This window comes from Hydra vulgaris, chromosome 06, assembly GCF_038396675.1.
Source record: "Hydra vulgaris chromosome 06, alternate assembly HydraT2T_AEP".
NCBI classification, from domain to species: domain Eukaryota; kingdom Metazoa; phylum Cnidaria; class Hydrozoa; order Anthoathecata; family Hydridae; genus Hydra; species Hydra vulgaris.
In genome coordinates this window covers 49,401,795-49,415,413 of record NC_088925.1, presented here as the reverse complement: position 1 = coordinate 49,415,413, position 13,619 = coordinate 49,401,795, and the positions used below count along the sequence as shown (strand labels likewise).

Here is a 13,619-nt window from a genome sequence, read left to right as displayed (position 1 = left end):
AGCTATAAATAGATAGAGAGATGTAAGTGTTTAATTAAGTGTTGCTAGAGTTAATTCTAATAAAAATAATAATACCTATAGATAAATAAATGTAAATGATTCCTGTGTTACATGTGTGGCTGGTACAAATATTTTTTTAATATAAAGGGCCATAAAAAATAGTTTACTATAATAATGCAAGATGTATATTGCAATTATTATTGCAATATATATCTTGCATGATATATATTGCAATAACAATTGTATTTGGAGATGTATCTGATATAAAATAATATTTCTCCTAATATGTTTATTGCACATACTAGAAAAAGAACTTATTAATTGCATTACCTGTGTGACTTATACAAAACTATAAATTTGAATTTTAAACTTTGATAAAAATTTTCTGCTAATTGGCTATAATTAGTTTAGTGGTTTTTTTATGTTACAGACAACATGTTGATGTTTATAAAAAATAATTTTGTTTTTCATAGTTTCACCAACTTTATAAAAATAAATGATAAACTTTAATGTTACATGTGTGACAAATTTTGTTGCGTGTGTGACACTGTATGAACTTTTAATAATTTAAAATTTATAAAAAAATATTAAAAAATAATTTTAATATTTTTTTATAAATTTTAATTTTTTTAAATAACTGAAATAAAGATTGAACTGAGTAGCTTTTTTTTATAGTCAAATTAAACTTTTTAAGCTTTGTTTCTACATAAGGTTTTTATAGAGTACATAGTTTCATTGTTCTGTTCAAGGCACCAATCATTATTAGCCATTTCTGGAGATTAGGAAATTATTTCAGGAGTTTGCAGGTCATTAATATAGTTTATTTTAAAATCAGATGACTTTGAGTGACTTGTTTTGAAAAATGACAAGTATCTATTGAAAGCATTGACATGATCAAGTTTTTTGTTGTCTATTTTACCAATGATTTCATCATTGCTAATATATTGAATATTAGTAGCTGTCATTAATGGACATAAAATGTAATAACTGTCAATGTAATGAATTGTGATAGCTGTCAATCTAATGAGCTGTAATAGCTGTCAATGTAATGAACTGTAATAGCTGTAATAGCTGAACATTATTGAACTTAAATAGCTGTCATTAATGAACATTGAAAAAATCCATAGGCGTTTGTGCACACACTTTCTCATTCTTGCTCATACATTTCATTTGAACAAGAGACTTGGCTCTTCCTCCAACACCAACACAATCCCTTTTCCATGGAAAGTTGCAAAGTATTCCCACTCAAATGTATTATTATATTGCAAAGATAATTTTTAAACTCTGATAATGGGCTATCTGAACATAAAAAGAGTATAATTTCCCAATAAAGCAGTAAACACTATCTTTGCCCTTGTCTCTAGTATCTGAGCAGATATGATATATTTTGAAATTATTGTTGTTGAAAACAGCACCAGTAAATAATTAAACAGTGTTCCTACTCCACGGTGCACTTTGTACTTCATTTAGATATTCGTAAATATTTGCCATTGAAAAACCCACCTGAAAAACTCTTTCTAATGCAATCCCCTTGTCTTTTTCAAATTTAGCTACTTGAACTTTTTTGAACTCCTATGCACATATTTTTTGATTGTAATTGAAGATGCCCAGAGTTGTTTTTGGTCCACTGCTGCCACATGATTTGCTTTGCTGGATTTCCATTTTTGAGGGATTTTTTTACTTTGTTTTTGCAATGTAGACAGTCTCCAAGCCCAGAGGCGTGGTGGCCTCAGAGGCTATGCGGGATTCCCGCATGGGCTTTTCACTTTTTCATCTAAATATGGGCCTTTTGGCAAATTTTAATTTTTTCAAAATTTTATAGAAATTCCAAAATCATTTACAATATTTCTGTTTACAAAAATTAAATTTTATTAATCACTTGATATAAAGTCTTTAGCTTGGAGCGCAATTATATTAGTATTTTGCATAATAATAATATTGCTCTGAAAACAAAGTAGATGTTTTAAGACGTATTATGATATATTTTTTTCATAAGAAAAATTATGAACCCATAAATGGTTTTTAACGATCGTAATGTTGACGAAATAAATTTAAATAAGTCTACATACCCAACAATAATAATAGCTATTATTATATAATTAAATTAACTTAAATTAACTTAATTTAAAAATTTAACCCCAAAACACTTTTGTTTAATAAATTAAATCGCAATACAATTACAATATAGTAATTGTATAGCGTTTTAATTCATTTAAAAAAAATGTTTTGGTGTTAAATTTTAAATTAAGTTTTATATAAATAAGTATTGAACTTATGTTTTGCATTTTTGTAACGTTTCAAAACAGATATAAACTTGTTTTATGATAAATAAAGTTTTTTATTTTTATACAGTTTATATTATTGTATGTTAAATAAAGAATTCACTCCGTAATATCCTGTCCTCAGACAGATTAAAAAAAGGAATACATATTTAAATATACAATATATATTAAAAAAAACTATCCGAGTAGAAGGCGGCGTCGTTCATGGCTTCCTGCTGCAAATATATTAACAATTTCATCTCAAGGGATTTCCTCTAAAATATCCGCATTGTAGTAACATAGTAACGTATCTCGCGTATGTTCCTGGGTCAATTTGTTTCTTAATTTGTTTTTTACATGTTTAAGAGCGAAAAATACTCTCTCGCACTCATCAATATCAACACTTATCATCAAAATATGGTGATATATATGAAACGTATTTTTTATTGCCAAAGATCCGCCTAATGCTCTCCGTTGCAGAATATATCTAAAGTATGGAAAAATAACCATAATTAATTTTAAAATAAAATAAATAACTGAACACATAATAAAATATGAAAAACTTACTTGTAAGTGCATACAAGACATTGGTGCACAAGATGATTCTTTTCTTTATGAGCTCCTGTTTTGTAGTCATTTTCTGCCAATACGCATTCTTCGTTATCTGAATTTTCTGCTTCGCTATCTTCCATTTCATTGTCGTCATTCAGTATCCCGATTCGACGTGAGCCAAAAGCTTTCAAATAGAGTCGAAGTATTTTGAGTTCTTGTCCAAGACTAACACAATCAATGTTGTTCAATGAGGGGAATTTTGCGATATATGTATTGAAATTGTACGCATCAATTTCTTTGTCAGTCTTACAAATCAGCATATTTGGACATACAATTGAACACAAAGTATTCAAATCTTCGCATCCTTTATCACTAAATCTAGCACGCATCTCTGTCAGTATATTACCGAATATTAAAGAACGTATTTCTTGAAATGTTGATCTTGGAAACGCATATAGCTGTTTCATACGGACACTGCCACCACCGTTCCCGTATGCTATACTTAAACGTTCTAAATCATTTTTCAACTCTGAGTTTTCAGGATCTAATTTCATGATACCATATATATTTCTTTGAAGTACCTATAAATATAATAGTTAACATGCAAATATTTTAACATTAGAATGTATATGTATCAAAATATTCTTTTAACAAGGTTAAATAATTATGAAGCAATCAAACAAGATAATTCAAAGTAATTTAATATTGATATTATTACCTTGCAATATGAATCAGCATATCTCCAGAAGTGGTCAAATTTTTTTCCAGTTTCTTCCAATTTCAACAGGGTTGCAGAGATTAATTGATTCACGCTGGAATAATCGCTGAAACAAAAGTGTCGTTACTAAGCCAGGTAATTTTTGATCCTCTGCCAACTGCACCAGATTTTTTACCAAACTTTCATTTTTGCGATGTCTTTTCGTTGGCTGAAAGCTGCCTCTAGTGTTCATTAAGCATTGGATCCACTGTTATAAGAAGTTTTAACAAGGCTTGAATGTTTCCATGACGCAAATAAGGTTCCAAAATGGCGGTAGCATTTTTGTTTCGGTGCCCATGCTTTAGTAGGCCTTGCATAACAAGAGTGCAAAATGCTTTTTTTATGCTTTTAAGAACAAAACGGTTTTGGTCTACAACTGTTTTAATCCCTTGGTCTAGAAGGTGACGAGTGGATTTTCCTGCTTTAGAGATAAAGAATGCGTCTAATGCTGCAGAGTGCGCAACTGATAGCTCATGTCTATTAATGTTGTGTAGATAGTGTGATCTTCCGGTTGGGTCTAACGGACATCCAGTCACGAAAATGTTGTTAGCATCACCATTAAAACATATACATACACTGCAAAAATATTTCTCTCTCTTCTGGTTAAAGCTGAGCCATGTATGTACAGTTTCATCTTGTTCGTTATCAATATTGCGTTTATAACCTCTGGATACTGTATTCTTTACAGAGCTTGGTTGAAGTGGATGGGTACAAGTTATAAAACTTACCTCTTGTCCCGTTGCTGGCCTTTGCCAAAGTTTAATTGAATCATCTATGTTATCCAATGTTTGGAGGGATTGAATACTAATATGGTCTGACGTTTTCGGAATTGAAAAGTCAACTGAATTAATGTGAAACCTCGTCTGTAATTGCTTCAAAGGTATCATTGGAATCAGATGGTATAGGAGTAGTTGATGATGATGCAAAGAATCCAGGGAGAGTTTTTTGTTCCGATTGCAACATCTTTAACTCAGCTTGGATTTTTTCTTTCTTCTTTTCCCATCCGGATTTCTGTTTTTTCATATTTTTTTTCTGGAAAAAAAATTTTCAAAATGATAAATCACACACTAATACACACGTAATTAAAATTAAACAAAATTTAGAATACATTTACAATTATAAATGAACAAAAAAAAAAGTACCTTTTAAGTGCTTTGTTCGAATCTTTGTTGAAATATTATAATAAAAAAATATCTTATTAGTAAATCTGTTACTCATATCATTTTACTCACTGAGTCAATTTTCATGAGTATTTATACATGTCAATAACAATTAAGATAACCATAAAATTACTCCCTGCTATCAATTAAAACAACTTGCACACGTTTTTAATATATAACTCCCACGAGTTTAAAAATATGTATAACATAAATAACCTTTTAAAAATAGCGTAAAACCATATTATTTAACAAACTTATTTTAATTGAGGTGTGGGAGTACCGCAAATATTTTCAAATAAAATTTGATATTACAACTATACACTTTATATATTTACGACACATTTTTATTACTATTAATTATATGTAAGTTTAAAATGAATTATAAAGATTCCATGGCTTTAAATTTTTTTATTTTCATTATTTTATTTTTGTTTTTTTTTTGAAATGAAAAAACAATAAAATAGCATTTTTTTAAAAATATGAAATACTTTTCAATTAAATAACTGCTAAATAAAACTACGTTATAAAAACTTTTATGTTTAAATTATGTCAATAACGGCACCATTTTTAGAGCGGCATTTTTGCTGTTGTGAGTTAATGCGAAAATGTTAAGAAAGGTTAAAACACCGAACTAATCAAAAGCATAAACTATATATAAAAAGAATTTCTTATTTTTCAAGATTTTCAATATTTAATTTAGAATAAAATTATGTATAATTTAAAAAAGTTTATATTATTATACAATAAAATATATATTATTATATAATAATAGAAAAATTAAAATCTTTGATTTTTAATTTTGTGTTGGGCTATGTTTTTCAAACAATAAAATACTAATCGTATTTGCTTGCGGTAAAGTTGTGTTTTAAGAAAATCAACACAAAAACGTGGTTGCTATATCGTGTTGTAGCCATTTTTTATTTTGAAGTATTACAAACAATACTATTAATTACATATAGTATTATCTCAACTTGTTAGTTTGTATTAATGATTTATTAGAATAAAGTCAGTTCTTATATATATATATGTATATATGTATATTTTTTTTCGTATGGGCCTTTACATCAAGCATATATGGTATAATCCCGCATAGATAGGCCTTTTAATAAAAATCCCGCATGGGCTTTTTAGAGCCACCACGCCCCTGTCCAAGCCAACAAGATAAGTGTAATCAACAGAGGTTATCTAACCACCATGAACTATTATAGCTGATACCTAACTCTTTAAGTAATAAACTAAAGTTCTCATGCTCAGTTTCTCCACATTCACCCTTAGGTGCTTCTAAGCACCTAAGAGTGAATGTGGAGAATTTTTAGAGAGATCAGAAAAAGTTTAGAGAGAAGTTTTAGAGAGATCAACATTCACCTAAGGGTGAATGTTGATCTCTCTAAAACCAATATGAGATATTAGTTTTAGAGAGATCACAATTTGATCTCAACGATTCCAGGTCAAGCCTCACTCTCCTCCATGGTTCCTCACACTGTGCTGCTGTGATTGCCATTCGAAACCGTTACTTCCATATTTATCAGCAAAACAGTTCTCCAGAAAACAGACGTCTGTTTATTACTGCTAGAAACCATTGTAAAAAGGTTTTGTCTAATGCCAAAGACCACTATTCTCAGGTTATGAAATCTCGTATCTCATCTCAAAAATTAGGCTCTCGTGACTTCTGGAGAATCTTTAATAGTATTAATAATAAGGGAAAATCTTTAATTCCACCTCTCTTGTATGGTTCAGACTTTGTAACCTCACCTAAAGACAAAGCTGATTTGTTTACTAAAAACTTTTCATCAATATCATCTCTTGATTCCACTAATTGCGTTCTACCTAAAATTGCCAACAAACAGGTTGATCCATTGCTTGACATTCGTATCACTCCAGCTTCTGTATCTAAAATGATTTCCTGCCTAGACTCTTCTACAGCTTGTGGCCCGGACAACATACCTGTTATTGTCTTGCAGAAGTGTTCTCTGGAGCTGTTGTCTATACTCTCACACAACTATTCAACAAGTGCTTATCACTGTTTTCCAGCCTGCTGGAAAGCCGCATCTGTTATCCCTATCTTCAAAAATTCTGTAGAGCAATCTGATTCGTCTAACTACCGTCCCATTAGTCTTCTTCCTATCATAAGCAAGGTTTTTGAATCTTTAATTAACAAACACTTAATTTCTCATCTTGAATCTAATAACTTACTTTCTGACCATCAATATGGATTTCGATCTTCTCGTTCTACAGCTGATTTGCTAACAGTAATAACTGATAGGTTTTGTTGCAGTATATAAAGGTGGAGAGGTTAAAGTCATCGCTCTTGACATTTTAAAAGCTTTTGATAAAGTTTGGCATGCTGGGCTTCTCCATAAGCTTTCTTCTTATGGTTTATCTGACAACATCTTTAAGATTATTGAATCCTTCCTTTCCAATCGTAGTATAAAAGTTGTCCTTGATGGACAGCACTCTTCTTCTTATTCTGTAACTTCAGGGGTTCCTCAAGGTGCTATCTTTGGCCCTATACTCTTTCTAATTTAGATCAACGATCTTCCAGATATTCTCACATCTAAGGTGGCATTGTTTGCTGATGATACTACTATTTATTCTTGTTGTGATAAGAAACCAACACCCTCTGATTGCTTGGAGGGGGCATTTGAGCTTGAAAAGGGTCTCACTTCTGCTACAGCATGAGGCTCACAGTGGCTGGTGAACTTCAATACAGATAAAACTCAATTTCTTTCAGCCAATCGTTATCGCAATAATTTAGATCTTCCTATATTTATGAACGGTGATGCACTTGATGAGTCATCTACTCTTCATCTTCTAAGATTAATTCTTATCTCCAATCTTTCGTGGAAACCATATATCAAATCAGTTGCAAAGTTACCATCTGCTAAGGTTGCATCTCTTTATCAAGCCTTGTTGGAAGCGAAGATGTTAAAAAAAAAGAAGAAAGAATTAGTTCCTCAAACTCTGATGTATTAGTCATATCTTTCAATACAGTAGACATAACTTGTTAGGAAGTTTTTGGGTCTTGAGAAAGTATGAGCCTATGTAGATTTTGCACTGTTACAAATTTTGTGAAGGATGTCTGATGCCTTTATCTATAATTTAACAGCAATTTGAGCAAAAAGTTTATTCCTATCTGAAGGTTTATTACTAATATCCTCAAAAAAAAAATTAAAAAGATATTTAGGTGGCTTTTCTTGTCTTTTCTTATCGGCAGTTAAAACCTGCATATAAATCAGTTTCCTGTAATCTACGTAGTTTTCATAAAAACATTCTTTCAATCTTCCATGAATCATGTTTGTTTTGAGAAATATGCTTTTCATTCTAAAATAGTTCTTTATGTTTAATAAAGTAGATCTGGATTTTCTCCAACCTACAACATTTTACATCTTTCTTTAAACAGCTAAAACAAACTATGTTCATGTTTTCCGTATGAAACCTTTGTCTAAGTTCATTTTAACATAACAATGTAAGTTTTTTCAAGAAAGTTTAGCATATTTTTTAGTTGCAATAAATAAATTTGGAAATTAGTTTTTAAACAGTCTTCAAGTGGAGACTATTTCATGTTCAATAAAAAGCTAAAAAAACAAAGCAATTCATAATGAATCTTGAAAATTCTATATAAAATATTTGAAAAACAATATTTAACTTATTAACAAGATTAGGTTTAGACCTTTCTAGAACTTTTTAAATGAAGCCTATATGTTGTTTCCTTGTATAGATTTTTCAGTATTTAAATAGTTTTCTTCTGCAAAGTGATGCCACTAACACTATTAAAATTAAGTGAAAAATAGTTTTTAGTAATAAGGACTTATTTCATATGAAATAACCAGAAATAATTTTTTGTCACCAGGGCAGCAAAGAAAAAATTTACACTTGGTGCATTTTACTCTGCTGTTACCTTTGCAGCCTTCAAGCTTGCAGCAATGACTTAATTCTTTAATGCAGATAGGGAAGTGGGCAAACTGGTCGTAGCAGTCCTTCAGGTCCGGCCTCTCTGCTGGTCTTGCCCGCGATGGTTACAAATCACATGAATCTGCATTGATGCATTTGTAGAAATTCTTGGCCTTCCAACAGGTTGGCTTTTATTTCTAAAATTAAGCAGATCTAGAATCTATTTTTTAGGAGTACTTATTAAAAAATCATGCATACAGACCACTTCTTAGTTTTTGTCCTTACTCTGTACAGAGCAATAAGGAAGTCCATTTTGTCTAGTTACCCCGTGTTTTCTATGTAGATTTTTACACATTTGGAAAGTTCCACTTGAATAAATTTCTTTTTGCTTTTACTTCACTGCCTTATTGTTTTGATTTTTTCAGTTCCAACAAACCTAGCGGCTTTGATGGAATTGAAAAAATCTCACTCACTCTTTTTCATTTCTTTTTCCGGTAAACTATAAGTCTGTTGGCTTTAACAACACCAAGTGAATGAATCCCTGACAACTTCGACTGCTTAATAAGGTTCATTCCAATAAAGTAATTACAAAAAATTAATCTTGTAATTTATAGTTTGTGAAATGGTTTTTGATAAACTGAGGACAATAGAAGTATAAAGCCCCAGATGTTTCCACTGTTCTGATATACCTGTACCTGTATCCTTATAGAGCCCAAAATCAACAACCCTATCGGGTGTACCACACATGACCAATTTTTTTACACCTACTGGATTCGCTTTCCCTTTTATATGTTGTTAAGCAGATACTCTTCCGGTAAAAAGATCATCTGTTCATCCACCGAATTGTGCTCTTCTCTTGGTAACTTTAGACAGCTTATTATGTCTATAAGAGGCTGAATTTTCCAAAAATTATTTATTCCTTGTTCTGGATTCTGATTAGCATTGATATGAATACTGTTTCAAAGCTGCAAATAGCCGTTAACAGGCTAAACACCTGCCACTGCATTTACTGTAGCAGTTCTGTAGCCAGTACATTATTCTGGTAAAATCTAAATTTGCCATAATAATTGTAATGCTAAAAATTTCTTTTCTGTTCCCACTGTTTACAGAAATACTGTGTTGTTTATCTTTATCATATATTCCCATTTAATGCTCACTTTCATTAGGAAGTATATCAAACAGGAGGGTTGAAAATCTCATTCCCCAAGTCATCAGAATCTGATATGTCAATTTCAGAGTCATCAAAATGCTGCAAGACATCTTCAACTGTAAACCACTGATGTGGTTTATCTAAAAAATAAGTATATATTATATATAATTATCTTTGATTATTCAGTGAGAATAAATTTGTGCTTACATCAGGTGTTTTATTATGCAGACATAAAAGCAAGCTCTATGGTAGGTAAATATTCGTGTTTTAATAATTTTATTATAATCTTTTGTTGTTAAGTTAGCAATTGTACTAATATATTTAACAAATACTAAATGTGAGATAAAAACAGTCTATTCACACATGCAGTTGTTGACATATATAGTAACTATAGTTACACTAAAAAAACTTAATAATTAGTCTCATCATAACTACTTTTACTATAACCATTATTCTAACTATTGTCAGCATACATTTTGTCACAACTATTGTCAGCACACATATTTGTCACAACTATTGTCAGGGTTTACACATGTACACAGCATTAAAAAAAATTAAAGCACAGAAAAAGCAGCAGCTTAATTTTTAACCAATAACCAGTGTGAAATTTTTAGCATCTACTTTAATTCATAAAGCAAAAAATTTGACTAGAGTGCATTTAAATTTCTTTTAATGGTATATAGAACAAACTTTCCTTAAAGTAGAATTTTGATTTGCTATGCCATGTTGAAATATCTAGATACAAAAATATTGCTTAAAGAAGAGCTAATGTACTCAAATGTCCACGTCGTGTTTCAATAATTACTTTGCTCCAAATTCATAGAGAAAAATAAGCAAAAAGGCATGTGTACACACAGTGTACAAAGGAGATAAAAAACACATTAAAGTCCAAAGAAGAATACTTTTTATTTTGTCTTCAATGGAATTTATTTCATGCACACCCAAAGTGTTGATATGTTTTAACACATCTTTAATACCTTTTAGTTTAACTTAAAACCATCTAAATTGTTCAACTTAAACATTAACTCATTGCTCTCATATCTGTGGTATGAAATGCAAACTTTTTTAGCATCTTTGTTTCCAGTTTTTCAATTTTTCAATTTTTTGCAAACATTCTCATTTGACATAAGCATGAACATAATTAAGTTTTAAGTTAAATACCTGATAATAACAATACCTGAAAGTATTGTTATTTTCAGAGTTGAGTTTGCACAATACCTGAAAGTGTCTAAAATATCAAATAATTCTTTATCACTTGAATGTTGTACCAAAACAACATTTTTTATTCTGTTAATGAATATTTTGATATAGTTAATAAAAAGTGGTGATTAATAAAAATTTGATTGTGGGGTGATTACTGACAGGACCAAATACAGACCACTGATCACCTATAATAAAGTAGAATTGAAATGAACAAATTTTATTTAAATTATTAAAAATTGTTATATATATTATTTTTAAATTGTATAAACATTTATTTTTTTCAAAAAGTTGCACAAAAAAAAAAATAGTTAAAAAATACCGTAGTCTATTTAAAATAGTTAATTTTAATCATTTCATGCTCTGAATAGTTAGTCAAGTTAAAAAAAAATTTTTTTAAAAGCTCTTTGTAAAAAAATGAAACAAAAAAAAAATATATAGCAATTAAATCATTACATTGCAATGGAAGATTTAATTTAACTTATTCATAATTTAAAGTAAGTTAAAAAATTATTTTTTAAAAGATTTTTAGAAAGACATAAAAAAATAGTTTCAAATGTTTAAATTTATCATAAAAAATACATGTCTACATAAAAAAAATTTAAATATTTTAAAATTTTAAAAATTTCTTCTCATAAAACAAAAATCTTTAGAAAAGATCAACTATTAAAAGTTATTTATAATTTAACAATTTTGTTATAATATTTAAATTGTTAACACATAAAAACCGCTGTAGTGAAATTGTAAAGAAAAAAATTTATAAGCATGGTCAATTGTAGTAAGTGACCGGGTCCCTGCCCCGGCTAAAAACAGAGGTTTTTGCAAACCCAGCCCCAGCTAAACAAACACAATTTGCAGGGGTTACTAGGCGGGGCTGAATTTTTTTGTTGTTGCTGTTTTTTTTTATTTTGTTCAAGTTAAAATTTGTTATGAAAGTTTAAGAAAATATAAGAAAAAGTCACAAAAATAATATATACAAATATAATATAATTCATAAATAATGACAAATAAGAAAGAACAAAGTAGATCAGATGGATATATGGTGTCTTTAAAAGATAGGAAAAGAAGCAATGATCTTAGAGATAGTATGAGAGTAGTAATTATACTTATAGTGTGTATCAGAGAAGATGATAATGATGCCAATGATTAAGATGATGATGATGATCATTGTCATCATCATCATCTTAATCATCTTAATCATCATCATCAACTGTATGCTTGATGATAATGATGATGATGATGATATTATGATGATGATGATATTATGATGATGATGATGATGATATTATGATGATGATGATGATATTATGATGATGATGATGATGATGATGATGATGATGATGATGATGATGATGATGATGATGATGATGATGATGATGATGATGATGATGATGATGATGATGATGATGATGATGAGTATGATGATGAGTATGATGATGAGTATGATGATGAGTATGATGGTGATGATGATGTAGAGATGATGATGATGATGATGGTGATGATGATGACGATGAGGTGATATATATACCTTTATATAAAATATATCATGAATTTTAAATAACAATAATATATTTATAAGGAATATCAATAGTAATGCAGCCCCGGTCACAAACCCGGCCCTGGCTATGTTTTTTTAAACCCGGCCCCGGCCCCGGTCAAATATCAATCCCGGTCGCTTACTAGTCAGTTACAGCATGCAATCGCATACCATTTCTGTCCAAGCCTAATATTATGTATCTAAATATCTAAATTAAATTAAAGACCTTCATTTGAATCATAATGAAAGTCTCTAAAAAGTTACTGTTCTAATAAAGTTGGTGAATTAAAATTATTACATATACGTAATATATGGACATTGACGAGGCGAAGAGAAAAACGACAACATTAACATGTTTGCCACCACAGATTTATTCTGCATTAGAAGATCTATGCTTGCCAGCATACCCAGAAGACAATTCAGTGACTTACAAAGATATTAAGGAAAATATTATGAAGCTTTTTAAACCAAAGTCATTGTTAATATTACGCTTTGAATTTGCAACAATTAAAAAAGCAAGTAACGTGAGTTTGACAGAATTTTCACAACGGATTGCAAGAGCTGCTGAAGGATGCAAATTTATGGATAGAGATGACAGGATGCGTGACCAATTTATCGCTGGTTTTAACGATGGAGCTACGATCAAACAGCTATTACTGGAACCTGAAGAACTTATATTTGCAAAGGCTGTTGAGGTTGCTGTTACATTGGAACGAGTGGCTCAAGAAGTCAGACAGTTGGATGGTTCCGATAATGTGATGGTTGTAGCAACATCGCTACTTCCCCAAACAACTGGTTTTTCTGGAACAAATAAAATAACATGTTTTAATTGTAGGAAATTTGGACATTATGCACGGGACTGCGAAGCAAAATGCGAGAACTGCTCACACAATCATTGAGCCAAAGACTGCATCAAACGATTGCAAGGTTTAAAAGGAAAAGGGAGAATTTGAAAATAATGGCATCCAGTATTCTCCCTGAAACAGCATTGCCATCATTAAAAGTTAAAAAAAACGGAATGTTCCGAACAGCATTAATTGATTCTGGATGCTCAATTACAATGGTTCATGCTGAATCTACACGTGGACTTGTTTCAAAAAGTGAAAAATTC

The 13,619-nt window shown here is 30.3% G+C and overlaps 3 protein-coding genes across 4 annotated transcripts in view; 2 read left to right on the top strand and 1 right to left on the bottom strand.

The window, feature by feature from the left end:
* Positions 1–13,619, top strand: part of LOC100200647 (cationic amino acid transporter 2) — a 49,915-nt gene that overhangs the window by 3,961 nt on the left and 32,335 nt on the right. The window lies entirely within an intron of this gene.
* Positions 2,347–4,390, bottom strand: LOC136081062 (uncharacterized). The gene is made up of 3 exons (XM_065798370.1): positions 3,532–4,390; positions 2,829–3,394; positions 2,347–2,748 (listed from the first exon to the last, which is right to left on the bottom strand). The coding sequence occupies exons 2-3, from the start codon at positions 3,365–3,367 to the stop codon at positions 2,523–2,525; spliced, it is 765 nt and encodes a 254-aa protein (XP_065654442.1). The 5' UTR covers positions 3,368–3,394; positions 3,532–4,390; the 3' UTR covers positions 2,347–2,522.
* On the top strand, positions 12,820–13,407 carry LOC136081467 (uncharacterized). The gene has a single exon (XM_065798781.1). It carries the CDS (start codon positions 12,820–12,822, stop codon positions 13,405–13,407), a length of 588 nt encoding a protein of 195 aa, XP_065654853.1.